The sequence below is a fragment of the Bufo bufo genome, chromosome 2 (genome assembly GCF_905171765.1).
Source record: "Bufo bufo chromosome 2, aBufBuf1.1, whole genome shotgun sequence".
Taxonomy (NCBI): Eukaryota; Metazoa; Chordata; class Amphibia; order Anura; family Bufonidae; genus Bufo; species Bufo bufo.
In genome coordinates this window covers 607,814,099-607,827,058 of record NC_053390.1, presented here as the reverse complement: position 1 = coordinate 607,827,058, position 12,960 = coordinate 607,814,099, and the positions used below count along the sequence as shown (strand labels likewise).

Sequence of the window (12,960 nt, the reverse complement as noted above, 5' to 3'; positions counted from 1 at the left end):
GTGTGTTATTCTTCAATTTTTCTTCGCGCACATGAAACAAAAACGCAACAAAAACAGATTGCATTTGTGTGGAAAAAAAACTCAAACACTGAACACAACAGCAGACCAAACTGATTAAACTTGTCTGCAAATACATTGGTTTTTCCCTGAACAAGCCTGGACCAATTCTGGATCAAATTGTGTGAAATGAGCTTTATTGAGCAGGAGGAGCTGAGACTGATACATAGTTTTGTGGGAAAAGAGTCAGTACAATTTGTAATTTATTCTTTTATAATCTGTGCTCATTCTGGGCTTTGAAGTCCAGGAGGCGGTCCAATCTGTGATTGATAGCCTTCCCTCTATGACTGTATACAGAGATAGCTGTCAATCACTGATAGGACCGCCTCCTGGACTTCAAAGCCCAGAATGAGCACAAATATAAAAGAATAAACTACACCTTTTACTGAATCTTTTACCACAAAACTATACATCAGTCTGTTCAGCTCCTCCTGCACCAAAACATGCTTTCTGCAGATGAATTCACTTTTTCATGGTAACAGGTTCAGTTCAAAGGTGTTGTCCACCTTCGGGGACCTTTTTGCCAGACCCTCCCATCCTCCACGGCACGCATACTTAGCTGGCTCTTTCAGTGTAAGACTCCATTATCAGATGTAGCTCTAGTCTGGTCTCCACCCTGCCCGTTTCCAGTCCAGACTGAAGTTCCGGATGCCTCCAGTGAAAGAATGGCAGGGTGTAAGGATGGTCTCCAGAAGTGCCTTATTGTAAGAATGAGTTAATAGTGCCGGAAGTGATGTTTTTAGTTGTCTTCAATTTTGAGGCCAGCCAAATCCAAATGTAAAGACTGCGATTTATGCGAAAATTAAAAACTGGCTCCTTGGTATAAGAAGGATTGAGGAAGTCCCCCTCCTTTATGAAGAGTGTTTAACTTCTTGACACAGTTTTTGTTTTCACCTTCCAACAGTTATAAACCCAGTCGTCACGATTGCTAGGACAGACATGCCGATTCCTGATCTGTATATACAACATTGGAGAAGGAAGAATGAAATAAAATAAAGTATCCCCCTCTTCTATATGGAAAGCCCAGCTATGTGACAGCTCCCGTATGATCTCCATGCAGTTGCTACCTCTACTGTAGTTTGATATACAAAATCAGAGCTGAGAGAGAACTAGTTTACTTCTCTGGGTAATTTCTTAAAAAAAAATAATAAAAAATTAATAATACAAAGGGTATATGTATTTTTAAGATAACAGTACAAAAATAGCAGTTTGAATCCAACACATACTTTGATTTTATAGCTTTTCTGGCCTCTGAAACATGCCACTCGTCAGGCTTTTATATTCCCAAATAGAAAAAAAAAAAAAAAAAGGTCCTGAAATAGCGCACCAGGTCACTGCATAATTATGAGGCACGATAATGTAGCACCCTCAGTGGGCAGATCTCTTCTTTTTCTTCTTACCGCTAGCTGTTTTGCTCAAAGATGATTTATATGAATCTGTGGCCTGTAAGCTAGTAGACAAAGAGAATAAGTCAGAGTGGTATTAATAAATATTCAAGAATTTAGCATTTTTCAATGGCTAAACATCTCAAAGTGCTTGAACTGTTTCTGTCTGTGTAACCAATACCTCGCCATTTCAAGCACACACAGCCAACGAGTCAACAGCACCAAGCCTACAGTCATGTAACCGCCACACATCAACATTACCAGAAGAATGGGTAATCACACAAAAGAAAAACCTCTTTGTGACCATACACCACTGAGAGGAGTTATATCATCTCATACATTGGAGGCCCCATCTCTGGGACCCCCTCCTATCTTTAGAACGGAGCTCGCAAAGTGACGGAGGGCGCATTCCGCATATGCAGCCACCCTCCATTCATTCATTTCTATGGGACTGCCGAAAGCAGACGAGCGGTGCGCCCTCCGTCTAAAGATAAGAGCGGGTCCTAGAGGTAGGACCCACACCTATCAGACATTAGTGTATATCCTAGCGATATGCCCCCAATGTATGAGACAATACAACCTCTTTAACAATAACTCCTCTGTAGCATGGCACAACTTTAATAACAGTGCTTTATGGTCACAGAGGTTTTTCTTTTGTGAAATTAACCATTCTTCTAGTAACGTTGATCTGTAGAGATTACATGTCTGTAGGTTTAGTGCTATTGACTTGGTGAGGTATTTGTTACAAAGACAGAAACAGTTCAGGCAGGCGTACTCAGCTATTTTCGGCAGTCCCATTGAAATGAATGGGAAGCGCATCGTGCAAGTGCGGCCACTGCTTCATTCACTTCTGAGGGGCTGACGAAAATGGCAAAGCCAGCGCTCGGCTATATTCGGCAGTCCTATAGAAATGAATGGAGGTCAGCCATGCATGCGTCCTCCTTCACTTTGTGTGCTGCGTTCTAAAGACAGGTGCTGGTCCCAAAGGTGGGACCCACACCTATCAGATATTGGGGACATATCCTAGCGATATGCTCACCAATGTAGGAGATGATATACAATTCTATATCTGCAAAGTAGCGGTAAATGATTCCCAGTAATCACCCTTAGGCCTCTTTCACACAACCAATACGGATTGTGTCAGGATCTGTTCAGAGAAAAAAAACTGATGGTTTTGCACACAAGTTCAATCAATTTTGTCTACAATTGCGTTCAGTGTTCTCATTTTTGTATCTGGACTGCATGCGTTTTTCACGTGCGTGAGAATAACAATCTACATTTCCTAGCAACCATCAGTGAAAACGCACTGCATCTGGATGCCTTCCGTTTTTCACGCAAGCCCCATTCACTTCCATGGGGCCACAGCTGTGTGAAAAGCGCACAATAAAGAACATTCCAGATTTTTCCTGAAGGCAAAGATGATGCGTGAAAAATGACTCATGTACAAAGACCTATTGAAATAAATGAGTCAGGATTCAGTCCGGATGCTGTGTGTTCACTATACGCATCGTATCTGGACGGAAATCTCACTTGTATAAAATAATCCGTTTTCACACTACCATGTTAAACACTGACTATGAAAGCAATGTCAGCACAAGATCAGTTTGCTGGGAGCTTTATCTATAGAGTTTCAATAGCCGGGCATTCACACTAAAGTCAGTTATCGCCATGCAGTGGTGTAAAAGTACACTTCCACTACACCGTACTCTGGATTGGCTTATACCAGTAGAAAGACTTCTGCTCTTTTCCGTAGTTTTGACTGTAAAGTTTGGCAGAAGCGGAATGATGCTTTGCAGTTTCATTTGGAAGAACTTGACTGACCTGGATATAGCTCTGACCTCAAACTTGTAATGAACGGGAAAACAAACCTGAGGCTAGATCCGACAATTATTATCACCACATATAATTCATTACCACACAGGTATTATTCTGTGTTGCCCTCAGCTTATTTTTGTTCTAAATAACCCTAATATAGTATTCAAACTGGACAGAAGTGTAACTATAGGGTTTGCTTCAGTCACAGTTTCAACTGGGCTCCAGCAGGTCCACAGGCCCTTTAGAGCCTAGCAGGGCATACAATGTTTCATGCTGGCTGCTGTCAGAATGGGAGCAGAGGTTGATCTGGTGTCAGTTGTCTAGACATGGCAGATTATCCGCAAAGACCTTATCACTGATCTCCTGACCCCTTAAACACCTCATTTAAGCCATATACTTATAAGTTTGATAAGAGTTTAGTTATAATGAGTATTTATGAGGTCAGGAGATCAGGGATAAGACTTCACATAAGATGTCAGCTGACGGGACTCAGAAGTGATAGCCTGCTAACAGACTGATTTTTAACCCCTTTTTTGTAATTTTTAGCCAAAAATGACACCCGAGACCCCTGTCAATCAGCTGTTTGAGAAGGCACTGGCGCTCCTGTGAGAGCAGCGGTCTTCTTCGTGCTCACCAAGCACAAGGCCGTACTCTAGATAGTGGCTGTGCTTGGTATCGCCCTCAACCCAATTCACTTCTATGGGGCTGAGCTGCGCCTAGGCAATGTGACCGTTGATCTTGTCGTCAATGGTCTAGGAAAAGCTGAGAAGGCTGTGACGCTACTGTGAGCGTGGCTGCCTTCTCAGTTATAATGTCTAGGAAAACCCCTTTAAATATAAGTACAATATCACACAAATACAGTACCTGGCTTTAGCTAGAGACTCTGGCTGCAGTATTACTACATCTTCTTCCTCACTGTCAGAAATTATGATCTCTGTAATAAAGTATCAAATACATTACCCACACAAAATAAGGAAGCATTAGATCTAAATAATCATATTCATCCAAATGTGATAAATGCCATTCCTATGTCAAAATGAGAGAATTCTTGCATTGAGTTCGTAGGTTCTCCCACTGCTTGGGTTTACATGAGCTTTTCTACTACTTTCCAAAAAGGAGTATATTGAGCTTCTGCAGGACATAAAATGTAGACCGAACAGAGCATTGGCATCCAGCCGTTACCTGTATAAACTCAATGAACACAGGTTGTATTTCTGCACAATACATTTAACTCTTAAATCTCAGTATGTCTTTTTGCTGTTTTTGTTATTTTCTTAAAGCGCTATGGTTTACAGTAACCATGAACATAAACTGAAGAATCTGGTAATAAGATAGGAATAGGATAGGAATTTTAATAAACAGCAAACTAAGCTGCAAAAAAACAGTGTCAAGCAGCTGCTGCCAAGGCCAATAAAATAATGGGTTGCATCAAAAGGGGCATAGATGCCCGTGATAAGAACATAGTCCTACCACACATGGAGTACTGTGTACAGTTCTGGGCTCCTGTGAACAAGGCAGACATAGCAGAGCTGGAGAGGGTTCAGAGGAGGGCAACTAAAGTAATAACTGGAATGAAGGGGGGGGGGGGGGGACTACAGTACCCTGAAAGATTATCAACATTAGGGTTATTCTCTTTAGAAAAAAGACAACTAAGGGGAGATCTAATTACTATGTATAAATATATCAGGGGTCAGTACAGAGATTTATCCCCAGGACTGTGACTGTGACGAGGGGACATCCTCTGCGTCTGGAGGAAAGAAGGTTTGTACACAAACATAGAAGAGGATTCTCTACGGTAAGAGCAGTGAGACTATGGAACTCTCTGCCTGAGGAGGTGGTGATGGTGAGTACAATAAAGGAATTCAAGAGGGGCCTGGATGTATTTCTGGAGTGTAATATTATTACAAGATATAGTTATTAGAGATGGGTCGTTGATCCAGGGAGTTATTCTGATTGCCTGATTGAAGTCGGGAAGGAATTTTTTCCCCCTTAAGTGGGGAAAATTGGCTTCTACCTCACGTTTTTTTTTGCCTTCCTCTGGATCAACTTGCAGGATGACAGGCCGAACTGGATGGACAAATGTCTTTTTTCGGCCTTATATACTATGTAAAATATAGCATCAGAGGCTACTTGTGGTTCATGCTGTAATCATTACTATGTAGCTCCTATTATAATTAAACAGCGTTAAAGCAATAATGTATATCAAATATAAAACACACATAAAAAGTAAACCGTACCTTCAGAGTTCTTCTTTGCAGGTTTTTCAAGAACTGTGTGGCTCTCTGGAGATGTTGAGGCAGTGTCAACATCTTCATCTTCATCATCTTCTGACATCTCCAATTCACCCCATGCATTTCCAATGCCTTCTCCAATTTGGGCAGTACCAGCAGCCCACACAACTGGCTTTGACACTCTGATGGATAGTATATTAGGGAAATACAACTTATTGAATGATTATGTTCTATCACAATAATCAGATTTTCTTTACAACTCATCTCTTTCTCATTTTGTACAGACTTCTAAAAGGATACACATCAGATGGTGGCTCCGATTTAGAAATAATTTCCTCGGCTTTCACTTCAACATCTGATGTATCCACAAGAATTTTTTCAATTTTTAAGGCAGTTATTTTTTGGTCAGGCAAGGACTCTGCAAAACCAAATTTGCCTCCCTCTTTCCTGTGGAAGAAAAGAGATAGATAAACCTTTAGAACAAGTTTTTATTTTCTCCATTAACCACATATTTTAGGTCACTGACCTGACTTTTCTGTCATTTTCCATGGCTTTGTGGATTAGCTCAGTTATCTCAGCTACCTTCACTCCGGCTACTTTACTGCATCTCAATACCTAGATGTATATTAGGGTACATTAAGTGATCGCAGTATAAAAACCCAGACTTTTTTTTTTTTAAGGTTAACAACCTGTATGGTAAGTAAGACTAAATAACTAATTCACCGCAGTACTGCCAGCACAAAAAAAATATAAAAATGAAAAAAGTGAATAAAAGCCAACAGCTCATTGGCAAGAAATATACAGCTGAATATAAAAATATATATCACCTGATCTTTCAACAGCATGATCCCTCCACTTGACTGAATGGTACAAATCTCTCTGTGTTTATTCATGGCAATCACCAGAAGACCATCCATGACACGCTCTTCACGTTCATTAGGGTCCACCAGCAAAAATGTTCTAAATAAGAGATTCACCAATAAAAAAAAAATCGGTAAAGTGTTATAGTGGTAAAAACAAATACAACATGTTCTGTAATTTGCAATGCAAATTTTATTTATAATTTACTTTTAAGAAACTTCAGTAGCAATGAGCCCTTCAGCCAAATGCATTCAAAAGTGAAAGGCCACTTTCAGTAAAGGAATTTGCAAACAGGGTCTGCAAGGGCAATTACCTGTTTACAAGGAGCAGGAACTCCTTTAAATTCAGATAAAAGACCATCCATGTACTTATAGGATGGCCAAAATCCTCCAGAATCAGAGCTGCTTGGACATAGTTAATTCCAAAAGAGACCTCTCCGCTCATGTAGGACGTTAACAATATTAGTAATTCTTTACACTTAGTCGTCTGACTATAGAATGTCCCTTTACTTGTGCTTTAATACTTAAAACGTAACTTTTATTTTTAAATCATAATTGAAACTCCTACATGACAAACTGTGAGACTGTTTAAAACTTGCAGTAGTCAGCAGATTGTACCCTACATTCTATTAGATATATGAGGAATGAATGAGATCACTATTGTATCTTTCACAGCGTCATGCTGCTTAAGTAACAAGGTAACAAAGTAGCTAGCTACATGCGCGCTAGAACTGGCTACAAATCGTTTCCCCAAGTATCTATTATTGCCCTGTTATTAATTCTGCCCTGTATCTGCCCGATCACCCGAGGACGCCGGTTTGCAGACGAAACATGTCGGGAGGCAGTGTGTGTGTTTGTATGTTTTAGGAGCAGTAGTAGACGCAGGCAATCCCTTCTAAAGAATTAATAACAGGGCAACATTAGATACTTGGGAAACGATATGTAGCCAGTTCTAGCGCGCATGTAGCTAGCTACTTTGTTACCTTGTTACTTAAGCAGTATGACGCCATGTAAGATACAATAGTGATCCTCATTCATTCCTCGTACAGTGAGGAACAGAAGCATTTGAACACCCTGCACTTTTGCAGGTTCTCCCACTTCATGGAGGGGTCTGAAATTCACATTGTAGGTGCATTCCCACTCTGAGAAACAGAATCTTTTGAAAAAATTTAGGAAATCACATTGTATGATTTTTAAAGAATTTATTTGTCTTGCACTGCTGAACATAAGTATTTGAACACCTGAGAAACAGCAAGAATTCTGGCTCTGAAAGACCTGTTACTGTGCCTTTAAAAAGTCCACCTCTACTCCACTCATTAATCTAACTTAGTAGCACCTGTCCGAGCTCTTTAAAGACCCCTGTCCACCCCACAGTCAGTCAGACGCCAACTACTACCATGGGCAAGACCAAAGAGCTGTCAAAAGTAGGGCTGCAACGATTAATCGATGTAATCGATAATAATTGATAACTGGATTCGTTGTCGTCGAATCCAGTTATCGAATAATCGCCGATTCGTTGCTATGCGGGCGCCGGGCGGGCGGTTTACTTTAAGTCACTGCATCTTTATTTTACCTTACAATCGTGACGCTCCAGTAACAAACTCTGCAGCCAGAGCGGAGGGCGGCGTAACGTCACTTACTCATGTGACGCGCCTGCTCCGCCTCCTTCATTCATAAAGTGGGCGGAGCAAGTGCGTCACGTGAGTAAGTGACGTTACGCCGCCCTCCGCTCTGCCTGCAGAGTTACTGGAGCGTCACGATTGTAAGGTAAAATAATGATGCAGTGAGTGATTAGTCTGCTGTGAGCAGCAGGGCCGGGGCTGTTATGGGTAGGGGGATCGGTCTATGGCACTGCTATGGGGAGGGGGGATCTGTGCACTGTTATGGGGAAAGGGGATCTGTGCACTGTTATGGGGAAAGGGGATCTGTGCACTGTTATGGGGAAAGGGGATCTGTGCACTGTTATGGGGAAAGGGGATCTGTGCACTGTTATGGGGAAAGGGGATCTGTGCACTGTTATGGGGAAAGGGGATCTGTGCACTGTTATGGGGAAAGGGGATCTGTGCACTGTTATGGGGAAAGGGGATCTGTGCACTGTTATGGGGAAAGGGGATCTGTGCACTGTTATGGGGAAAGGGGATCTGTGCACTGTTATGGGGAAAGGGGATCTGTGCACTGTTATGGGGAAAGGGGATCTGTGCACTGTTATGGGGAAAGGGGATCTGTGCACTGTTATGGGGAAAGGGGATCTGTGCACTGTTATGGGGAAAGGGGATCTGTGCACTGTTATGGGGAAAGGGGATCTGTGCACTGTTATGGGGAAAGGGGATCTGTGCACTGTTATGGGGAAAGGGGATCTGTGCACTGTTATGGGGAAAGGGGATCTGTGCACTGTTATGGGGAAAGGGGATCTGTGCACTGTTATGGGGAAAGGGGATCTGTGCACTGTTATGGGGAAAGGGGATCTGTGCACTGTTATGGGGAAAGGGGATCTGTGCACTGTTATGGGGAAAGGGGATCTGTGCACTGTTATGGGGAAAGGGGATCTGTGCACTGTTATGGGGAAAGGGGATCTGTGCACTGTTATGGGGAAAGGGGATCTGTGCACTGTTATGGGGAAAGAGGATCTGTGCACTGTTATGGGGAAAAGGATCTGTGCACTGTTATGGGGAAAGGGATCTGTGCACTGTTATGCCCATAACAGTGCACATATCCCCTTCCCCATAACAGTGCACAGATCCCCCTCTCCATAACAGCGCCACCCACAGATCCCCCTCTCCATAACAGAGCCACCCACAGATCCCCCTCGCCATAACAGCGCCACCCACAGATCCCCCTCTCCATAACAGCGCCACCCACAGATCCCCCTCTCCATAACAGCGCCACCCACAGATCCCCCTCTCCATAACAGCGCCACCCACAGATCCCCCTCTCCATAACAGCGCCACCCACAGATCCTCTGTCACGGCCACGATTTTGGCCGTGACTCCTTGGGAGCCACATACTGTTGCCCGCGGTTTTGGGTTGTAGTGTCAACCGCAGCTTGAGGCATAATGTAGTTGGCCTCAGGTGCGGTTGCCGCGGACAACAGCTATGTGTGCGGTTCCCTTGGAGTTATGTGCACGTTTGTATGCACTTTTGTATGTCTGTGTGCACTCTGTTTTGTGTGTGCTGTGCACTGACATCTTCCCTTCACTGTGGTTGCCCGTGGCAACGTTTGGTTGTATGTGTACATGTGGTGGCAGTGTCCCGGCCTTCGGGCTGACTCCCAGGACACGCTTGCCACCCATGTCGTTGCCTGCGGCAACAGCCACTGTGTTTGTAGTTTTGACACTTCCCCTTTAAGTTATGTTTTCCCTTCTGTGGTATTGGAAGGGTTAACTCCCTTTCTGTGTGTCTGAGTCACGGGGTGTGTCTGACTGTTGGGTGTGGCCTCTTGGCCCTATAAAGCCTCAGTTGTAGGCAGTAGCCAGAGAGGGTGTTTCAGCCATGCTGGCTGTAGACATCCTCCTGGTTACTTACCAACTGCCAGTGGGGGCCAACCTTCTGGTCATAAGCTTATATATGTCCTTTGGTGTCTGAAGATGTGTTTGCTTTATGTTGTTTTATTGCACCTGTGGTCCTGGGTTCCCGTGTGTTGTATGTTTGTGTGCTGAGTCCTGCTGTTCGTGGGCAGTACACCCACATGGGTTCCAGGCTTGGTTGTCTGTGGCAGGTCAGTGTGATGTTTGTGGCAAGTACCTGCCACTGCCACAGGTTGCACTTGTTCTCCCTTCCTTGCAGCTTGGCCAGTTAGACTCCTGTTCCTCCGTATCCAGAAGGAACAGGATGTCTTACTCTGACTCCTAGCCTAGGGACCGGCGGAGGGCGTGTAGGGATCCGAGGTTCCTGCGCATGGGTCCTCCTACCTTCAAGGTCGGCCCATGCAGGTAGGAGTTAGGGTCAGGTTAGGGACGCTGTTAGGAGGTGACCTGCTCCCTAATCCTGTTCGTCCTGGTCAAGCAGCGACCAACATCCTCCGGCACACGGCTGAGGGTTTCCCCCATCCTCAGCCGTGACAGTATGCCAAAATCGTGGCCGTGACATCCTCCCCATAACTGTGGCATCCACAATTTGTTTTAATATGGCCTTTGAACATAATTTTTCAAGTAAAATCATATAAACCGCTTTGTTTTGTAATTTGGTCGTTTTTCCCGATTAATCGATTAATCGTAGAAATTAATCGGCAACTAATCGATTATTCAAATAATCGTTAGCTGCAGCCCTAGTCAAAAGACACCAGAGACAAAATTGTGGACCTCCACAAGGCTGGAAAGGGCTACGGGACAAGTAGAAAATGGAAGAGGGTAAAGACGACTGTCAGTCTCCCTCGGACTGGGGCTCCATGCAAGATCTCACCTCGTGGGGTATCATTGATAAGAAAGGTGAGGAATTAGCCCAGAACTACAAGGGAGTAGCTGGTCAATGACATGGAGAGAGCTGGGACCACAGTTTCAAAGGTCACTGTTGGTAGAACACTACGCTGTCATGGTTTCAAATCATGCATTGCATGGAAGGTTCCCCTGCTCAAGTCATCACATGTCCAGGCCCGTCTGAAGTTTGCCAATGACCATCTGGATGATCCAGAGGAGGTATGGGAGAAAGCCATGTGGTCAGATGAGACCAAAGTAGAACTTTTTGGTCTAAACTTCACTCATCATGTTTGGAGGAAAAAGAAGGATCAGTTGTATCCCAAGAACACCATCCCTACTGTGAAGCATGGGGGTGGTAACATCATGCTTTGGGGGTGCTTTTCTGCGAAGGGAACAGGACGACTGAACTGTATTAAGGAGAGGATGAATGGGGCCATTTATTGTGAGATTTTGAGCAACAACCTCCTTCCCTCAGTCAGAGCACTGAAGATGGGTCGTGGCTGGGTCTTCCAACATGACAATGACCCGAAGCACGAAGCCAGGATAACTAAGGCTACTTTCACACCTGCGTTTGGTGCGGATCCGTCTTTTATCTGCACAGACGGATCCGCACCTATAATGCAAACGCTTGTATCCGTTCAGAACGGATCCGTTTTCATTATTCTTTCAAAAAAAGTCTAAGTCAAAACAGATCCGTCCTGACTTACATTGAAAGTCAATGGGGGACGGATCCGTTTTCAATTGCACCATATTGTGTCAGTGAAAACGGATCTGTCCCTTTTGACTTACATTGTAAGTCAGGACGGATCCGTTTGACTCTGCATCGTCAGGCGGACACCAAAACACTGCAAGCAGCGTTTTGGTGTCCGTCTCCAGAGCGGTATGGAGGCGCAACGGAGCCAAACTGATTCATTCTTAACGGATCCTTATCCATTCAGAATGCATTGCGGCTGAACTGATCAGTTTTGGGCCGCTTGTGAGAGCCCTGAAACGGATCTCACAAGCGGACCCAGAAACGCCAGTGTGAAAGCAGCCTAAGGAGTGGCTCCCTAAGAAGCATATCAGGGTTCTGGAGTGGCCTAGCCAAGCTCCAGACCTAAATACAATAGAACATTTGGAGGGAGCTGAAACTCTGTGTTGCTCAGCGACAGCCCCGAAACCTGACAGATCTAGAGGAGATCTGTGTGGAGGAGTGGGCCAAAACCCCTGTGCAAACCTGGTCAAGAACTACAGGAAACGTTTGACCTCTGTAATTGCAAACAAAGGCTTCTGTACCAAATATTAACACTGATTTTCTCAGGTGTTCAAATACTTATGTTCAGCAGTGCAAGACAAATTCTTTAAAAATCATACAATGTGATTTTCTGAATTATTTAAAAAAATTCTGTCTCTCAGAGTGGGAATGCATCTACAATGTGAATTTCAGACCCCTTCCCCTAAGTGGGAGAACTTGCAAAAATTGCAGGGTGTTCAAATACTTCTGTTGCTCACTGTATATCTAAGGATACTTTCACACTTGTGTTGTTGGATTCTGGCAGGCAGTTGTTGAATTAATTCGCCCACAGGCCCCTGGTTTTGCCCATACGGCTCAGGTAGGTGAGTGTTAGGACCCAAGCTACTTGACAAACCTTGGCGCGGTGCTCGGGCTCAGACATGTCCTCATAGTAGGACATGTTGGCTAATCTCTCAATTTTAACACCAGGGCTTAGTAAGATCGCAGAGTGCACCTGTCCTTGTTATTAGATTGTTATACAATCTGCTGACTACTGCAAGTTTTAAACAGTCTCACAGTTTATGTTATGTAGGAGTTTCAATTATGATTTAAAAATAAAAGTTACGTTTTTAAATATTGAAGCACGTGTAAATGGACGTTCTATAGTCAGACGACTAAGTGTAAAGAATTGCTTGTACATAGTGGCTCTTTATTCTGCCTCATGGAGGGAAGGCGCCTCTTTAATTTGTCAAGACCATGTCATTGTTGAAATTTGCTTGGATGGATTTCTCCTTAGCACTAAATGATTCACTGTGATCCACTGTAAAATTCCATGTAACAGTACAGTCTCTGTACAACAGATTATAGGAAAAATATAGGACATACAGCAAAAAAGCAGCAAATTTCTGACACTGATGCCACAAGCTTATTAAGGCTTCAAGACAATAAAAGCACAAGCGCCAAGCAATTAGGATTTAAAGAAAAAGA

At 43.7% G+C, this 12,960-nt stretch overlaps 1 protein-coding gene across 1 annotated transcript in view; it reads right to left on the bottom strand.

The window, feature by feature from the left end:
- Positions 1-1,212: 1,212 nt before the first annotated feature.
- EXOSC9 (exosome component 9) overlaps positions 1,213-12,960 on the bottom strand; it is a 28,142-nt gene continuing 16,394 nt past the window's right edge. The window contains exons 7-12 of the mRNA XM_040418402.1: positions 6,316-6,448; positions 6,015-6,103; positions 5,789-5,935; positions 5,495-5,670; positions 4,122-4,191; positions 1,213-1,507 (exon numbers count right to left, since the gene is read on the bottom strand). Of these exons, the coding sequence (XP_040274336.1) occupies positions 1,426-1,507; positions 4,122-4,191; positions 5,495-5,670; positions 5,789-5,935; positions 6,015-6,103; positions 6,316-6,448 (697 nt within the window). The 3' untranslated portion in view covers positions 1,213-1,425. The remainder of the gene's footprint in view (positions 1,508-4,121; positions 4,192-5,494; positions 5,671-5,788; positions 5,936-6,014; positions 6,104-6,315; positions 6,449-12,960) is intronic.